This window comes from Myotis lucifugus, unplaced genomic scaffold, assembly GCF_000147115.1.
Source record: "Myotis lucifugus unplaced genomic scaffold, Myoluc2.0 scaffold_1, whole genome shotgun sequence".
Lineage (NCBI taxonomy): Eukaryota > Metazoa > Chordata > Mammalia > Chiroptera > Vespertilionidae > Myotis > Myotis lucifugus.
The window spans coordinates 12,192,405-12,211,187 of NW_005871049.1; the positions used below are offsets into that span (position 1 = coordinate 12,192,405).

The window sequence follows — 18,783 nt, forward strand, 5'->3', positions numbered from 1 at the left end:
CACACACTCATGCTCTCATCCCCCTCTTGTCCATGTCCATTGGTTTGGCTTATATGCATGCATACAGGTCCTTTAGTTGATCTCTTCCCCTTACCCCCACCCTTCCCTACTTTCCCTCTGGGGATTGATAGTCTGATCGCTGTTTCTCTGTCTTTGGATCTGTCCCTGTTCATCAGTCTGTGTTGTTCTCTATATTCCACAAATGAGTGAGATCATGTGGTATTTATCTTTCTCTGACTGGCTTATTTCACTTAGCATAATGCTCTCCAGTTCCATCCATGCTGTTGCAAATGGTAAGAACTCCTTTTTAACCGCAACATAGTATTCCATTGTGTAGGTGTACCACAGTTTTTTAATCCACTCATCTGCTGATGGGCGCTTAGGCTGTTTCCAAATCTTAGCTATGGTGAATTGAGCTGCTATGAACATAGGGGTGCATATATCCTTTCTGATTGGTGTTTCTGGCTTCTTGGGATATATTCCTAGAAGTGGGATCACTGGGTCGAATGGAAGTTCCATGAAAAACATTATTTTTAAGCTTTCTGTTAAGTAAATAGGAACACTAAGTTTAGTTGCTTAGTCTTGTGTTTCTTTGATTACATACATTTGGTAGTAACTCCCAAGTTATAGTTTTTGTTCTCCCCTTCCTCTTATCCCCCAGGTCATTCAGCCTGCTGAGTGCTGAGTTGATTGTGGGAGGGGCAGAGAGTTATGAAGCAATTGCAGAGAAACTGGGACTGATGGACCTACTAGATCAGGGGTGGGGAACCTCTGGCCTGTGGATTCATTTGGTCTGGCCCTGCCAAGGAATTAGGGGTGAGATAATTAAATGTTTGACCAAATATAGCAGGCTAATTTTTAAGATGATAATTTTGTATGGCCCATGAATGATGTTATAAATATCCAAATGGCCCTTGACAGAAAAAAAATTTTCCCACTCCTTTATTAGAGGATGGAAGTATGAGGGAAAGAAAGGACCAAGGATAATTAGGTTTTTTTCATCGTCATCTGGTTGGATGAATTGAGGGGAAGATATGTACTGAGAAGGAAAAGACTTGGTGAAAAATAGATTTTGGGGTGAAATCAGTTGTGTTTTGGATAGATTAAGTTGAGATGTGAAACAACAAATAATATGGTGAGTACATAGTTGGTATAGAACAACTCTATAGTTGGCTGTAGTATTGAGCTGTAGGCAATTGGTTTCTTGATGCTACATGTAAAAAGTTACTACATATTCTATCATTTTGTCATCTTTTGCATTAACTATCCCCCCCTTTTTTTAAATCTATATTCTGTCCTTTTGTTTTATTTTCTGTATTTGAACCTTCTATATTTTTTTACTGGGATTTAAAAGAATATGGAAATAATCTTTGATTATCCTATTGTGTGTAACAGAATAAAAAATTTAGCATCGAATTTAAACTTTTTGCATTTCTTGCTAAACTTAATTTTTTTTTTTTAACAGAGATGTTATGAGCATAAACAGTATAGAAATGGGTTGAAATTCTGTAAACAAATCCTCTCTAATCCCAAATTTGCAGAGCATGGAGGTAAGTGTAAATACCATATACTTACTTGTGAGTATGAATAGATAAGGCTTTGCTTACTTGTCTGGCTTCATTTATTTGGGTTCTATCACTTCCTAATGCCTTAAATAATTTCCAGAGAGAATGGACTTTCTTATCCTTGACGTCTGTTTTTTGAATTTAGTGTCAAGAAAATGATACACACATTTTACTTGAGTTCTGACATACCTATTTTAAGACTAAGCATGGAGGGGAGGCAGAAGCACCTAGTAGAATAAATATGCTTATTTAAGTTGAATCAGTAAATTTATTTAAGATGTTAAAAGAAAAATTTGCTTTAGAATTTTGAGCTGGGGAATTTTATTCCTTATAATAACTTACTCAGAAAGTGCCCATTTGGTCCCAGCGTCTTTTTATTTAGCATTATATCTTAATTAGTTTTTTCAAACAGTCATATTTAATGCATGATTTGTATATTGTAATCTTCTGAAAATTTTTTTGCCTTTTAGCTTTTGCCTATGTGAGGGTAGAAGATTGGTCAGTGAGATGTTTGTAGAGTAAGGGAAGAGTGTTTAGCTAAACTTGTGATGAGGCAAGGGAAAAATAAGCATAGGTCAGAGTTGTATAGTTAGGAAACATGGCTCTTTGGTAGTTAATTTGATAGTGTTCTCACTATTGGAGAGAGTAACAGTTTTCTATTAGCTTTACTTTATTAAAATAATAGCACTGATTTTCTTTTCTTTTTTTTTAATCCTCACCCAAGAATATTTTTCCATTGATTTTAGAGAGAGGGAATACAGAGAGAAACATCAATGTGAGAGAAACACATTAATTGGTTGCCTCCTGCATGCGCTCTGACCAGGGCCCGGTCCCAGGAGGAGCCTGCAACGAAGGCACGTGCTCTTGACCGGAATCAAACCCGGGGACCCTTGGGTCCGCAGGACGATGCTCTGTCCACTGAGCCAAACCAGCTAGGGCTAACACTTTTTTAATGTTGTTAAAAATATTTTTTGCTGGCCAGCTGGATATTAGGTTGTTTATATTTTTTTCTAAAGTATGAATACTGGTCATATAACCTTAGTAATGTAATGATAGAATTTCAGTATAGCAGAGACCAAAGTTCATTGTTCTAAAGTGCAGTTTCTCATATTTATTTATTTATTTTTAAATATATTTCTTTATTGATTTCAGAGAGGAAGGGAGAGGGAGAGAGAGATAGAAACATCAATGATGAGAGAGAATCATTGATTGGCTGCCTCCATTATGCCCCCCACTGAGGATTGAGCCCACAACCTGGGCATGTGCCCTTGGCCAGAATTGAACCTGGGACCTTTCAGTCCACAGGCTTACGCTCTATCCACTGAACCAAACTGGCTAGGGCTAGTTTCTCATATTTTAACATATCTGAAATTAGGTTGCATATTAAGGATCGTAATCTAATGGAAAATATTTTTTAACAGTACATAAAATGATGGTTTGTCTTAAACGTAATGGCATCCTCGGGTTCCATTAATTAAGGAACTTAAAGATGTTTGGTAAAGCTTGTAAGAATATATTTTACTTGTTTGATAACAAAGGGTTACTTTTTACAGTACCATGCCAAATATATTTGTTTGCTTTCTTTTCATTTATACACGAGGCCTGGTGCACGAAATTTGTGCACTCAGTGGGAGGGGGATCTCTCAGCCCGGCCTGAGCCCTCTTGCAGTCTGGGAGCCCTTGGGGGATGTCCAACTAACAGGCCCGCTCCCCAACAGTCAGACATCCTTAGTGCTGCCACGGAGGCAGGAGAGGCTCCCGCCACCGCCACTCCGCTTGCCAGCCATGAGCCCTGCTTCTGGCTGAATAGCGCTTCCTCTGTGGGAGCGCACTGACCACCAGAGAGCAGCTCCTGCATTGAGCGTCTGCCCCCTGGTGGTCAGTGCATGTTATAGCGACTGGTCGTTCCACTTTTTGGGCAATTTGCATATTAGCCTTTTGTTATATAGGATGATTTATAACAATTTAGTACATGATTTCTCCCCTCTTTTTTGCTTTTATTTCTTTATCTGTACTTACCTATAAATGTTTTTTTCCTTTGAACCATATTATCTTTTATTCCTACATAATTTTTCTATAAATTCTAAATTTTAGTCCTAAAAGTTAGATAAATACATTATAATGAATATTTTTATTCTTTTGTACATCATAAAATATATATTATAAAATTAAAAATATTTTTTTGCCTTTTCTAAAAAATTAATGTTGCCCTCAACTTCCTCTTTTATCTATTTTATTTTTTTGTTAATCCTCACCTTAGGATATTTTACCATTGATTTTTAGAGAGAGTGAATGTATCAGAAATGTGTATGTATATAATTTATGTGTATATTTTAATCATTGAGCAATGATTTTAATCTCCGTAATTTGGGTTCAAAGAAGTAAAGTCTGTTTTGCGGTAAAGTTTTTTCATACTTTAAAGGAGTAATTATATAAGGTCATTCTATAGAACTTCCCTAAAGAATAGTAATAGAGCTGTTGTATCTTGTTAGCATCTGAATTTCCAGATATTAATGCATTTTGTACCTTTCATCTAAAAAAATAAATCTAGGGAGGCCTAGAGTATAGAAATGTGGTTTAACTTTGGTTTGTTGATTTTTAAAATATTTTAATTCTGTGCAAACCTGGAAAATTTTCTAATAATCTTCAGTTCTTAGGGTAATGTAACATTTGTCTTTGAGGTTATGGTTATCTTTTTTGTTGTTAACTATTTTAAATGTTTAATTCCTTTTTCCTACTTTTTCTTATTTTTTAATAGAAACTCTGGCTATGAAAGGATTAACATTGAACTGTTTGGGTAAAAAGGAAGAAGCTTATGAATTGGTTCGTAGAGGTTTGAGAAATGACTTGAAGAGTCATGTGTGTATCCTTTTTGAGATATATATAAAGATTGGATTGGGGTATCTTGAGCTAAGGTAGTAGTTTGGGAATCAGCAGTTTTATATTCTTCTTACCATGTAACTCCAGAGGAGTAGCAACTGCCTTCATTCAGGGAACACTTTTACATATCTACCATGTTCTAATCTAATGCATCTATTTACAGATTAATGGACTTGCCTTTTTAAAGTATCTATGAAAACTCTTCCCATGCTTCAAAAAGAAGGCACCCTGCAGACCTTGTCATGATCATAAATTAAAGAAGGGTGTACACTAAGGAATATTAGAAGCTATACTTCACTTAGGTTTGAATCCCAGCTCAGCTTCTTTCTGGTTGTGATCTTAGGGCTTAGTTTCCTCATGCGTAAAATGAGGGTAATCAGAACCAACTCACTGTGGTGGTGTAAAGATTAATGATGCTTAACAAAGTCCCTGATAATGCTAATTACTATGCTATATAAATTTTATCTTAGTAAGGAAATATGAGGGTAGCAGTAAGTACAAATGTCTGAGGGAAGATACAGGGAAAGATTGTGGGTTGCTATTTATTAAGTAGTTTTTAAACAAATATTTTCTTGCCTAATTTGTGGGCAAACACAATTTTAAGTGCTAAAACACTTAGCAGATTTTCAAATGTTTACCAGGCCCTTGGCATAGTACAAATTAAGAAATGAAAGGGTATTAATTTAGAAGCATATACAGAACATTTCTGAGTATTACATGAAATGTTAGTGCATGTTAAAAAATTATCACTATTCCAGTAAAAAAAAAAAAAAGTGAGTTGGGAATAACCAGAAACTAAAAAGGTAAGCGAGTATTAATTAATCAGATTGTTGTAGATATCTTTTTATCATTTTTAATAATTGCATAGTGTTCTATATGTTATTTGCCATGGTTTATATAATTGGGTTCCTCTTGATGGACATAAGACTCCTTGAGGGTAAATTTTTAGGAGGTGAAGATTAGAGGCAGTTAAAAGGTGTTACAGTGCTCAAGAGGTGATTGAAATGGGGAGGAATGAGAAGGTAGATAATGGGGCAGATTATAAAGGGTAGTGTGTTTTAGGCTTTTCAAAACCATGTTCCAACCAACAGAAGATTTTGTTAAGCCTTACTTTGTCATTCATATTATGAAAAGATTATTTTTCAAGTAAAATTTTATGTTAAATATATATTTTTAGTTAAACATGCCACCCTAGGTATTCTATATTTTACTGTTCTTGAGAATCCCTGCTGTATAAGTTATTAAATTAAAAATTTTGAACCTGATCTGAAAGAGAAACTTCTGTAAATTTCTAGAAAGGGGAGTGGATTTTTTCCCTTTTGATTATGTATGTGTTAGAAAGGTTACTTTGGCAGGAGAGAATAAAAGCAGAACTGAAGGTGGGAGAATGGTGATTGTCGTAGTAATTAAGACCTAAAGTGAAAAGTACCTGTGTTAGGATAGTGGAAATACATATTTTCCCCCTTTATTCCATTTTTTTTTTTTTTTTACAACATGTAATTTTGCTTATATATGTCTCTTATTAGACTCTTAAGTTCTCTGCATGCAGGAGACTGCCCTTTTGGGTCATCTACCACCCTAATTATTAAGACATTTTAATATATGTGGAATGAAGATCTTTATTTTATATGTGGTTGATTTTTAGGAACTTTGTTCTGCACTAAGGGTTCTCTCCTGAGGACGTTGTTAGCTAAAGAAAAGAAAATATACATCATTTAAAATAATTGTATGTTGTGGATACCCATTCCCTCTTTTTTCTTTAAATATTAGCTAATATTTATTGAGCATTTGATGCCAGCCAGTGAGCACTTTATATGTGTTATTCCATTTAGTCACCAAACTAATGCTTCACTTTATAGACTTTCTATTTACATTTTATAATTGAGGAAACATGGCCAGATTAAATAACTTATCAAAGGTCATAGAGCTAACAAGGCAGGCTAGACCCGTTTGCTCTGGTTTGAAAAGCGGTACTGTTTTCCATTGTATTAAACTATTGTATCTTTATATTATCTCCTTTTTATTTAATGCTTGTAATTTTATAAATAGCTATAGTTCTCTGAGTTTCCTGGGGAATATTATTGGAATACTATCTCTTGACTTAACTAAGTCCTTTAGTTGTATCCTTAACTAAATCTTTAGGTTGGCATGTTTATGGCCTTCTCCAGAGGTCAGACAAGAAATATGATGAAGCTATTAAGTGTTACAGAAATGCGCTAAAATGGGATAAAGACAATCTTCAAATCTTAAGGGACCTTTCTTTACTACAGATTCAAATGCGAGATCTTGAGGGTTACAGGGTAAGTAAAATAAAGAATTTTTTATTCTAGGAGAAAATATTGTTAAAATATAAACCTTTTTTGAGTACTTTCTGATAATAAAATTTTCCATTTTTAAAAAGAATTTAATTAAATCTTACACCTTCCCTCAGTAGTGATTGTGTTTATGACTGGACTATTCAGATTTTAAAAATAAATTTTTTACTATGAGGCAGTTAGATTACTCTATAGGATTTAGTTAATCAATTCAGTAAAAATTAACAATATTCCTCAAATAGGCAATGCCTTTGTCTGCTATTAACATTTAAATATTAGCTGTTACATTTTTCTGGGAAACAAATTTTTTGTTTATTTTTACCCTCATTGAAACTAATATTCTGTCTTTGTAGCTACATTTTAATTCTCTCTCTTTAAAAAATATATATTTTATTGATTTTTTACAGAGAGGAAGGGAGAGGGATAGAGAGTTTTAGAAAAACCGATGAGAGAAGTATCGATCAGCTGCCTCCTGCACAACCCCCACTGGGGATGTGACCACAACCAAGGTATATGCCCTTTACTGGAATCGAACCTGGGGCCCTTCAGTCCGCAGGCTGACGCTCTATCCACTGAGCCAAACCGGTCAGGGCTACATTTTAATTCTTAAACATTCTATTAAATTAGATGATTGTGTTTCTCTCTTTTTTCTCATGTAGTACCTGCTGAGTTATTTTCTATAGATCTTAATTCAGTAGTTGTGCATTGTATTTTTTTTAAAATGTTTTTCCTTTGTACTATCTTTTCCATCCTGTCTTTTCTTAGAGATAATAAATCAGAAAATAATGATGTGTACCTAGTTATAACTTTTTAAAAAAATTACAAGATTACCTTGGAGGCTTCATTGTACTTTTTTTTTTAGTCCTCACCTGGGAATATGTGTTTTTAAATTGACTTTAGAGATAGAAAGGAAGAGAGAGGGAGGGAGGGAGGGATAGAGGGAGGGGGAGAGAGAGAGAGAGAGAGAGAGAGAGAGAGAGAGAGAGAGAGAGAGGGAGAGAGGAGAGAGAGAGAGAGAAACATCAATTAGTTGCCTCCTTTATGCACCCAGATCGGAGATTGAACCTGCAACCTGGGTATGTGCCCTGACTGGGAATTGAACCTGCGAACTTTCTGTACCCTGGACAATACTCCAACCAGCTGAGCCACACAGGCTAGGGCTTCATTGTGCTTTTTAAGAAAATATTTTTTTGCTTCTGTAATGCTATACAGTATGGATATTTGAAACTGTTTTCTGATATTATTCCCTGCATTGTGTTGCAAATTGCTCAGTGTTGTGGGGGAATTAATATGATCTTTTTAAGGAGCATATGCTTTCACTGTAAACCTAAGAAAAAGTTTTTTCTCCCCTGCCTTAAAGGAAACAAGATATCAATTACTTCAGCTTCGACCTGCCCAGAGAGCATCATGGATTGGTTACGCTATTGCTTACCACTTATTAGAAGATTATGAAATGGCAGCAAAGATTTTAGAAGAGTTTAGGAAAACACAACAGGTAACACTTAGAAGCCAGACCTAGTAAACTAGGTCCGATTCTAAATATAACTAAAAGAAAGAAGTGTACAAGAAGAGTATGCAAAGAACTTCCTAGAGGAGTTCACACACATTACTAACTTAATATTTGATACATTTACCTTATAATCTCTATATCTATTTATCTGTTTACAGTTTCTTCTAAAAACATTTGTATTTGCAGACACAATGCTCTTTGACTCCTAAATGTTTCCGTGTGGTATTTCCTAAGAATAACTCTGTAGTTGTGAACTCTATAGGATAGTACTGTGTAGAGTATTTAAAAATTAGGAAACTTAACATTGATAGACTATCTAATCTCTAGCCCATTTATCAATTGTCTATATCCTTTCTAGATTTTTTTTCCTATTTCAGGATCTAGTTTAGAATCATACCTTACATTTGCTTATTATCATTTCTCTTTGGTCTCTTTTAATCTTTGGAAGTTTTGAAGACTTCCTTTGTACTTCATGACATTGATATTTCTGAAGAATATAGGGTAGTGATTTTTGTAGAATGTCCATCCATTTGGATTTGTTTGGTGGTTCCTCATAATTAGTTATAGTTATGTATTTTTGGCAGGAAACCACAGAGTGTTGTTGAGCCCTTCTCAACTCATCACACTAAGAGGCACATAATGTCTGTCTGTTCCATTTGATCACTTGGATAAGGTGGTATCTATTAGGTTTCTTCACTATAAACTTATTTTTTCTTTGTTATTTTTTTCTCTTGGTGTTAAAACACAATTCGAGACTTTATGGGTAGCCTGTTCATCAAATTTTACATTTATCCACTGGTTTTAGCATTTATCGATTATGATTCTTGCTTGAATCAACTGTTTCAGTGATAGTTGCAAAGTGGTGATTATCTCTTATTATTCTAGATTTATTTATTTTTTTTATTTTTATTTTTTTTAAATATATTTTATTGGTTTTTCACAGAGAGGAAGGGAGAGGGATAGAGAGCTAGAAACATTGATGAGAGAGAAACATCAATCAGCTGCCTCCTGCACACTCCCCACTGGGGATGTGCCCGCAACCAAGGTACATGCCCTTGACCGGAATCGAACCTGGGACCCTTGAGTCCGCAGGCTGACGCTCTATCCACTGAGCCAAACCGGTTAGGGCTAGATTTATTATTTGACATTCTGCTATTAAGTAAGAGCTTTCCTTTCCCCTTATTTATTTATTATATGTAAGGACTTAGGGATTCTTAGTCAGTGGGTTATAAGTTAATACTGTCATTATTACTTAATTGTTCCCTAGACAGATATTTACTAATTTAAGAAAATTAGTTTTATCAGATTGTGTCCTTAGACTTCTTGTATGTATTTGAGTGTATAAACAGTTTTCTAATATGAAAACAAAATTCTTAACTGTTAATATTCCTTATATCCATATTAGACATCCCCTGATAAAGTGGATTATGAATATAGTGAACTCCTTTTATATCAGAATCAAGTTCTTCGGGAAGCAGGTCTCTATAGAGAAGCCCTGGAACACCTTTGTACCTATGAAAAGCAGATTTGTGATAAACTTGCTGTAGAAGAAACCAAAGGTATTTTTCTTTTAAAGAATATCATTTATTCTAGCATTTAATTATGACAAGGAGCAAGGTTAAAAATTTAGTTGCTATTGAAAATTGCATGTAATTCAACTTTTTGATGATAGAAAACCTGTTTGAATAATTTTTAACCTGGGAAAATTACATTTAAACAATGAATATTGTTATAGGTAAAAAAATGTTGAACAATAAAAATTATTGAATGAAGTGACTCAAAATATTTTTTCTTTAAATAACGTATTTTTGATCTTAAAATATAGGGTGTTGATTAAAAAAAATAGGATGTAATTGCTTAATTTTATATAACATAGGATTAAATTTCTTAGAAATATCTTATTAGCAGAACAGGATGTGTACACCAGATTTCTTATATAGCTATATCAGTCTTTACTAAAGTATATATGGGACATTCCTGAAGTTCTTTATAGTTTATCTGGATATAGAAAGAACATGAATTGAAATCAGAGATTTGGGTTTATATGTGTGGATTGCAATAGGAGGGTAGGGTTTTAAATAAAAATCGTTAATGCTGCCATTTATTATAGGACTGAAAAAAAAAAAAGGAGTCTTATGGTTTTAAGAGTTGAGGAAGTGGTAATGGAAAATGAAAGAATGACAAGTAATTAAAAATACAAGTACTTTCTAGGAATTATCATCTAAAATGTTGCTTTGCCCTTGTTAGTCCAGAGAACTGAAATTTGCTGGTTCCAAATTCTATTGGCTCCCCTTGAAGTTGAACACAAGAAAACTGTGGTATCTGTTACATAAAACTGGATATAGCCATTGTTTGCCTGATGGACTTTGAGCAGATGATATTGCTACTGGCGAGAAAAAAATGGAAATTTAAGGTTCCTGATCCTCAGTTATGAACGAACAGCTCTCTTTCATTTGAGTTGTCATCCCTTAATGGTCTCTTAGTTATAAGGGGAGGAGATTTATGACTTCCTGGGAATATCGCTAGATTGGAAAAAAATAGTTCAAATTCCTTGATTGGCTGGCTCCTAACTAGCTATATGATCAAGGGCAAGTCTTGGGCCTCAGTTTTTTTATGAAAGCACACGACAGTTTTCAAAATACTCTGATACATTATTTCATTTGCTTCTCTTGATAACTTTATTAGTTATAGGGAAACAGTGATGGGTAAAACGGGTTACAGGATCAACAGAATATTTTTATAGCATGTGCTTATGTTTACTTGAGAATGATCTAATAGACACAGAATATTTGATACAGTAGAGGGTTTGTGATCTAGTGGATAAGTTAAAGGCTTAGCCTTAAATAACAACATGATTAGTTCATCCCCAGAGATGGTAGAGTATATGGGCAAGTGGATGTGTAAATGTAGCGGGCATTTGGGAGTTCTAATTGCTTTCATTTTCTCAGTAAAATAGGAAGCGGAGCCATTGGTTCATTCCATAAAATGTGTTGAATACCTGCAGTGAGTCAGCTATTGGGGACAATATATATAAAGAGAATAGAAAGGAAATGAGTGTAGAATCATCAGTCTTTGGGAATTCCAGTAATAAAGGCATTGTTGTTAATGGTGGCGCGAGGGTGGGGTGGGGGGTAGGTGGGATGTCAGGATAATTTGGGAACTTCCTGGAGTAGGTGAGTGGGCATATAGATAGGCAGAAAGTTTCATTAATTCTTATTCCATCAGTTCCTTTATAAAGAAAATGTGGGAGAAGATGAAGGGAAGGAAATGTGGATGGGTAATGTAGGGGAGAAAAGTTGCAGGATATTTTGTATATTCTTAGTGAAGTAGGCTTTTGGTTAATACAAAGCAGACTGTCATTCTCAGCACTTTTGAGATTTTGGGACTGAGATGTTGAAGGTGGAAGTCTCCTTTATGTTACAGAATGTTTAGCAGCATCACTAGCTTCTATTTATCAGATACCATGGCATCACCCCCTCCACCTCCCTTTACTGTGACAACTAAAAATTCTCCAGATATTGCCAAATGTCCCCTGGCTGGCAAAAGTGCCTCTGGTTAGAACCACTGGAATAGGCATTAAGAATATATGCTCTTTCAGCCAAATTGCTTGGGTTCAAATTCTGACTCCAACATTTAACTAGCTGAATGACCCTCAGCAAGTTATACTTAAGTCCTCTCTGCTTTAAAATGATGAAATTAATGATAACCTAACTCATAGAGTTTTGAGAATTGAGTTAATGTATGTGAAACATTTCAAAGTCACTAACAAAGTAAGCACTCACTAAATGTTTTTTTATTATCTGGTGAGAGCAAATGGTGTAAGGATATAGTTATAGTTTGCAAATAATAATTTTGGTCAATAGGAGCTGTCACATTAAGGATAAGAATTCTGTTTTTTGTGTGAGAAGCTGTGGAACAAACAATTTGGGATCATCCAGGCCTTAAATTTCTAAATAAGGGAGCTGAGGTTTGAGACTGATTTTGATACTTGGGGCTGCTAATATCATTCAGGGACAAGATTGGTCATGCAGCCCAGAGGAGACATGCAGAGAGTCTACGGGTTGCTGAGATGACTTAAAGCAGCGGTCGCCCGTGGACCACCGGGTGGTCCATGAGGTCCGAAAGGTTGACGACCATTGGCCTAAAAAAGAAAGGAGTGGTTTTTCTGTAAGGTTGAAGGATAGGATTAGTGAGACCAGAAGGAGGAAGACAAGTAAGTTCAGCTTAAAGTAAGATGTCTATTTGGTAGTTGGAAACACTAGAAAACACAGGTTTTGGATGTGGCCGTGAATATAGGTACTACAGCAGAACAGCTTCATAGTTAAAAGATGATAAATTTAGGGTATTAGATTAGGTCATTAATTTGGATGTTAAATTGTCCATATGATGTCAGGAATAATTAAGTAGTAGTTGATGGGTTTGGTGATTGTGTTCCAATAAATTTGGGAAGTAGCTTGGAGTTAGACAAATATCTGAATAAACTGAGGATGTGATGAGGATGGCATTTCTAAATATGAACTTGGGGAGAGACCATAATATTACATGGTAAATAGTCTTGTTGAAGGGAATTGGGAACTCAGGAGGATACCAAATCCATCCACTTCCCAGCATTGAAGAGATCTTAAAATTTGAGGAAAAAAAGTTATAACCAGAAAATATGTAGTTAACTTCATTTGTGTTTTATCAGGGGAACTTCTGTTGCAATTATGTCGCTTGGAAGATGCAGCTGATGTGTATAGAGGATTACAGGAGAGAAATCCTGAAAACTGGGCCTATTACAAAGGCCTGGAAAAGGCACTCAATCCAGGTAGCATTATTTAAAACTTACTTTCTAAGTTTTAATTGCTCCTTTTGTAATTAACATGTATTTTATTAACTCATTCAAAGCATCACTGGAAAAATAGTAGTTAAGAATTGGATCAGAATCTGAATACAAAAGTACATTTATAAACTTCCATTTAATATGGCAAACAGCATTCTCTGAAACTTCTCTTCTACACAAATTCATAGAAGTAGTTAAGAGAAAAAATTAGAAACAACTTTTAAAAATTCACAAATGTGCCCTGGCCAGTGTTGCTCAATTGGTTGGGCAGTCTCATCACCAATAGATTGCTGGTTGAATTCCCTAGTCAGGGCACATGCCTGGGTTGCAGGTTTGATCCCTGATAGTGGGTGTGCAGGAGGCAGCTGGTTTATCTATGTGTCTCTCTCACATTGATGTTGCTCTTTCTCTCCCTCTTCCTTCCTCTCTAAAAATCAATTTAAAATCATTTAAAAAATAAAATTAAAAAATTCACAAATGCATATAGCAGCATCAAAAGCATGAAAGGGAAATTTCCATTGTCAGAAATGGAGATGTCTCCCTAAAGGAAAGAAGCAAACAACTTCTCTGGTAACCTGTGGCCACAGCAGAATGGCCTGCTGGGGCACATGAATATAGCTGAAAGAACAGCACTTGCCTATATGGGAAGAGGGACTAAATTTCCATCACTCAAATAAACTTAGCTTTTGAGACACTCCCCTCCCCCCAATTTCCCTCCATCACCCTCTCTCATGAACAGGACCCACTTTTGAGGACAGGCCCAGAAACATGTTACCTATAGATAGGCCTGCCTGTTCCTCAGCCAAGAGGATCTGATTTGAAGCTGTGTTTCCCTCAAGACTGGTATTGAGCCATTTCTGATATAATGAGAAATGCAGGAGGAACTTTGTAACAATGTCATACTATCCTAGAACACCAGCACAGGAATGATAATTATCAATGCTAGCAAAAGGGAGAGTGGAAATAAAGGAGGAATCTAAGGTGAGGACAGGGAATTGCAGCCATGAAATATGAATAGTGATGAGAAAGTACCAATTAGGAATCTGGGAAACGAAAAACCTACTTAGTGACTTAAAAAATCTTGATTGAATAAGAGAGGCCACAGCTGAGGGGAGATTAGTGGAGTAGAAGATTGATGAACTGAGGAAAGCTCTCAACTGAGTGTAAAGAAGAAAATACAAAAGAAATAAAGAGAAATGGAAGATAGGGGACAGATCCAGAAGCTCCAAAGTAAATCAGAGGACAGGAGTTAGAAAAGGAGAGGTTGCCCCAGCCAGTGTTGCTCAGTGGTTAGGCATCAACCCATGAACCAAGTGGTCACCAGTTCAATTCCCAGTCAGGGCACATGCCTGGGTTGTGGGTTAGAATCCCCAGTGGGAGGCATACAGGAGGCAGCCCATCAGTGATGTTTCTCTCTCGATGTTTCTCTCTCTTTCCCTTCCTCTAAAAGTCAATAAAAACATAAATAAAATACAAGTCAGATCTGGTCATTAAAAAAAAAAAAAAGAAAAGGAGAGGTTGAAGAAAATAGTGGAAGAAGCCATCTATGGAAATAGAATAATTGAGCCATTCTCAGAACTACTGTACAGCAGTCCTCAGATTTTGAAAGGCTGCCTAGAATAGAAGAGGATAAAGAAAGTTATGTATTTTATATGAGTATATGAGGTATTTAAAATGTGAAAATATTAGAAGGAAGGAAATATTCTGAAATGATTGTTGATGCATTTAAATGGTTAGATTATAAATAATTTTCTTCCTATCTGCAAATTTTGTTTAATATCATATTTATATACCTTGAGAAATATGTAATTTGTTAGAAATATATAATAGTTATAGTTAAATATAAAAATAATTTTTTTTGTTTGCAGCTAATATGTTAGAACGACTAAAAATTTATGAGGAGGCCTGGACTAAATATCCCAGGGGACTGGTGCCAAGAAGACTGCCATTAAACTTTTTATGTGGTGAGTATAATTGCAAAGGAATGAAAATGATGGTATGATTTATGGTTTCCTTGATTTTAAACATATAAAGGTGCATATTAGTAGGCATTGTTAGAGATGTCTGGGTAATTGTAAGTCAACAGGATTTTTTTCTTCCAAGGTGAGAAGTTTAAGGAATGTTTGGATAAGTTCTTAAGGATGAACTTCAGCAAGGGTTGTCCACCAGTCTTCAATACTTTGAGGTCATTATACAAAGATAAAGAAAAGGTAAAGCAAAATATGACTTTTTTTTAAACTATCATTTCTTTGCTTAGTATTTGGAATAATTGACTCTTGCTTATCTGTGCACATAGTACACATTTTGTGAATCTAGTATTAGTCTTCCTAGCTCATAGTTTAAATGCTCCTGTGCCTCTTCTTTCTTTAGCTAAATAATTTAGTGCTTATTTGTTGTAAGTCAGTGTAGGTATGAAAAGTTGGTAAGGTAGTGATTTCTTCAATATTTTCTCTAATCCCTGCTCATGGTGAAACTCAGAAGTGATTTCTTTTTTTAAACTAAGATTTAGCTCAGTAATCTTTCTCCTTTTTTATTTAGTATAAAAAATTCTGTCAGAAGAGTTTATTTGCTGTCCCAGTAAGCTAACTTACTCTTTTAGCTATATATTACAATATTCAAATGCTTGTTAAGAGGATGTTTTGATCTTAATTTAGATTATTTTGCTTGCAAGTACAGTGGCATCAAGACATGTTGGTTGGATAAAAAAAAATCAGTTACAGTGAAGAATCAGAAAGATGGGACAAATTAAACATGCTAAACACTAACCTAAAGCACATAAGGTACACTTATTTGCCAGTCTTTTGTTGCGAGGCCCAAGGCATGGGCTTTATTGATGACTTTCGCTTTTTTTTCTTGCATAAATCACATTTATAAAATGTGGTCTGTTATTTTCAGTTTGGCTAGAGAACTTGATGATTGCAAAGCAGTTTTAATTGTAGAATTCCTATATATTTTAATGGTATATATGGTTGTTTTATTTAAATCTAAATTGGTTAAAAATACCTAATTTATCCTTGAATCTTTCCACAGTATTCAACTTATAGAAACAGTTCTTTCTTTTTATTCTCATTTCTTAAGTTTACATAATATTAAATTAAATTTTGCAATGATGATAATAAATGCAACTGATTCAAACAGGTTTGGGAAAACAAAACTTAGTAAGCATGTAGCTCAACTTGTGGGAGCAGAAGAACATGGGCGCACCAGAATAACCTAGCTGTGGCCATTCAGTCCTCACAGTTTTCTGAGGTAATGGAGAGAGCTGGTGTTAATCTGTTGGATCAGTTAAGTTGAGGTCATTAAAGAGAGCTTCTGTAGTAATAGAAGTCCATTTAATAAATTAAAAGTATTCACAGATTTCTTAGGAAGCTAGGAACAAGTAGTATAGTCATGACTCAGGAGAAGCTGGAAGAACATGGACATCCACCCACTCTCCTGGACCTCAGAAACCCATCTACTGTTCCATGTTGATTTTTATTAATGCTTTCCTCCGGATTATGAAATTGAAAGTTAATGCTATCAATTACTTACAGAATTTCTCATTTCACATAGTATTTAATTTTGATTTCTGAAGAATAAATGCTAATTTGGGTTTTATTTATATGGATTGAGATAAAAATCATCCACAACATTATCTCTTTTTGTCCAACCTTTTCCTGATTTCTAGTTCAATTTGATACTTTATTTTCTAGCAGGGAAAGGAGTTGCCAGTAAGTTTTTTAAAAGTTATGTCTTATACATAAGACATGTATGGTTTACTTGCTTTCAAGCTTTTAAAAAATATGTTTTTATTGATTTTAGAGAGAGAGGAAGGGAGAGGGAGAGAGAGATGGAAACATTGATTGGCTGCTTCCTTCATGCCTCCTACCGGAGATCAAACTGGTGACCTCTTGGTGCATGGGGTGATAACCAGTTGAGCCACACTGGCCGGGGACTTGCTTTTAAATTTTTATCCATAGATTAAGATATTTATAAAAGTGTGTGTGAATGTTTATGTAGCCCTTTAATAGTAAATGACACATTCTGCACAGAAATAGTATATATATATATGACATATATACATGACATATATATATAAAATATATATATATATGCATTTTTTTACTAAACTGTGCTTGTGTATTTGTACTCTAGGTGGCAATCATAGAAGAATTAGTAGTAGGTTATGAAACCTCTCTAAAAAGCTGCCGGTTATTTAACCCCAATGGTAAGTTTTGGTTTTAAAAATATCTTGAAATTTTTAATGTACTGTGAAATTCTTAATTAGAAGGTCATTACTGTTCCTTATTTAGGCAATAAGTTTAGTATATTTAAATGTTTTTCCCCTTTAAGCTAGAGATGCATTAATCTAAACATTGTATGAAAATATTTGGAAGGAAGAAAATCACATTAGCTTATTTAAACACATTTTATGTAAAATTAAAAACATCTCCAAAATAGATGTAATAATATAATGATTATCCATTTATCCACCACCCAGCTCCAGTAATTTTTATCTCCTGGCCAAACTTTTTTCATTTATATTCTTACCTATTTCCTTCTACTGCCATGTTATTATGAAGCAAATCCCAAACATCACATAATTTCATTGATGAATTATTTTAATATTCTAAAGATCATGGCCATAGTATCATCACCACACCTGAACATTAATATTTCCTTAATATCAAAGAAAAAAAGGTCCATGCTTACATTTCCAGTTATCTTAGACACATCATTTTTTTTTTCTTTTTGTTTTTCATGTTAGTTTGAATGAAGATCCAGATGAATTCTGTACTTTGAATTTGGTTGATATGTCTCTTTTTTAAAAAAAATATATTTTTATTAATTTCAGAGAGGAAGGGAGAGAGAGAATCATAGAGAAGTTCATGGATCGGCTGCCTCCTACACGCCCCCCACTGAGGATGGAGCCCACAATCTGGGCATGTGCCCTTGACCAGAATCGAACCCAGGACCCCTCAGTCCGCAGGCTGACACTCTATCCACTGAGCCAAACTGGCCAGGGCTGTTAATATGTCTCTTAACTCTCTTTTATTCTATAGGCTTTTCTTCTATCTTCTCTTCTTCCTGTAACTTGTTAAAGAAATCAGATATGCTTGAGTTTTTCTACAGTCTGGCTATAAAAAATTAAAAATTCAATTCCTCAGTTGCAATAGCCTCATTTTAAATGCTGCTCAATAGCCATCTGAAGTGACTGCCTACCATATTGGACAGGGCAGATACAGGACATGTCCATCATCACAGAAACTTCTAATAGACAGAGGCTTGATGAGATTTAAAGTTTCGGAGGGGGGGGCATTGTTTGCTTTTGTTTTGTTTTTATCAGAAGAGCAGTGGGCAGGATTATTTCATGGGTGGTGGTATGTTCTTCCATCAAGAGACATGTAGTATTTGTTATACATGTTAGCAACTGGTAGAAATTATAAACTTTATATTCTATCATTCATTTTTGTTACCTTAAAAGAAATTTTTTCAATCTATTTGTGCTTATCCAATATTTCATAGGAAAAACAAGATACATGCTGCTTTTTCTCCCTGCCTCTTCTACCTTTTTTTCCCCCCGTTTTTTACCAGTTTTCAAAATAATGAATTGGGTTACTAACATCCTTCAAATATGGCTAGTACATGTTTTAAAGGTATTATGAATTCCTGGATTTAAACATATTTGCTGTTTTAAGTCTTTGCAATTTC

The 18,783-nt window shown here is 34.8% G+C and overlaps 1 protein-coding gene across 6 annotated transcripts in view; it reads left to right on the top strand.

Moving 5' to 3' along the window:
• The window catches only part of NAA15 (N(alpha)-acetyltransferase 15, NatA auxiliary subunit), a 70,656-nt gene that overhangs the window by 22,005 nt on the left and 29,868 nt on the right, over positions 1–18,783 (top strand). For 2 of the 6 annotated variants that reach the window (XM_023754452.1, XM_006081699.3), the window contains exons 2-10: positions 1,466–1,550; positions 4,324–4,428; positions 6,588–6,745; positions 8,121–8,255; positions 9,676–9,829; positions 12,958–13,077; positions 14,961–15,056; positions 15,196–15,302; positions 17,227–17,299. In XM_023754452.1, coding sequence (XP_023610220.1) covers positions 1,466–1,550; positions 4,324–4,428; positions 6,588–6,745; positions 8,121–8,255; positions 9,676–9,829; positions 12,958–13,077; positions 14,961–15,056; positions 15,196–15,302; positions 17,227–17,299 — 1,033 coding nt within the window. The remainder of the gene's footprint in view (positions 1–1,465; positions 1,551–4,323; positions 4,429–6,587; positions 6,746–8,120; positions 8,256–9,675; positions 9,830–12,957; positions 13,078–14,960; positions 15,057–15,195; positions 15,303–17,226; positions 17,300–18,783) is intronic. The other 4 variants (XM_023754462.1, XM_014455221.2, XM_023754439.1 and 1 more) reach the window with 3 other exon arrangements.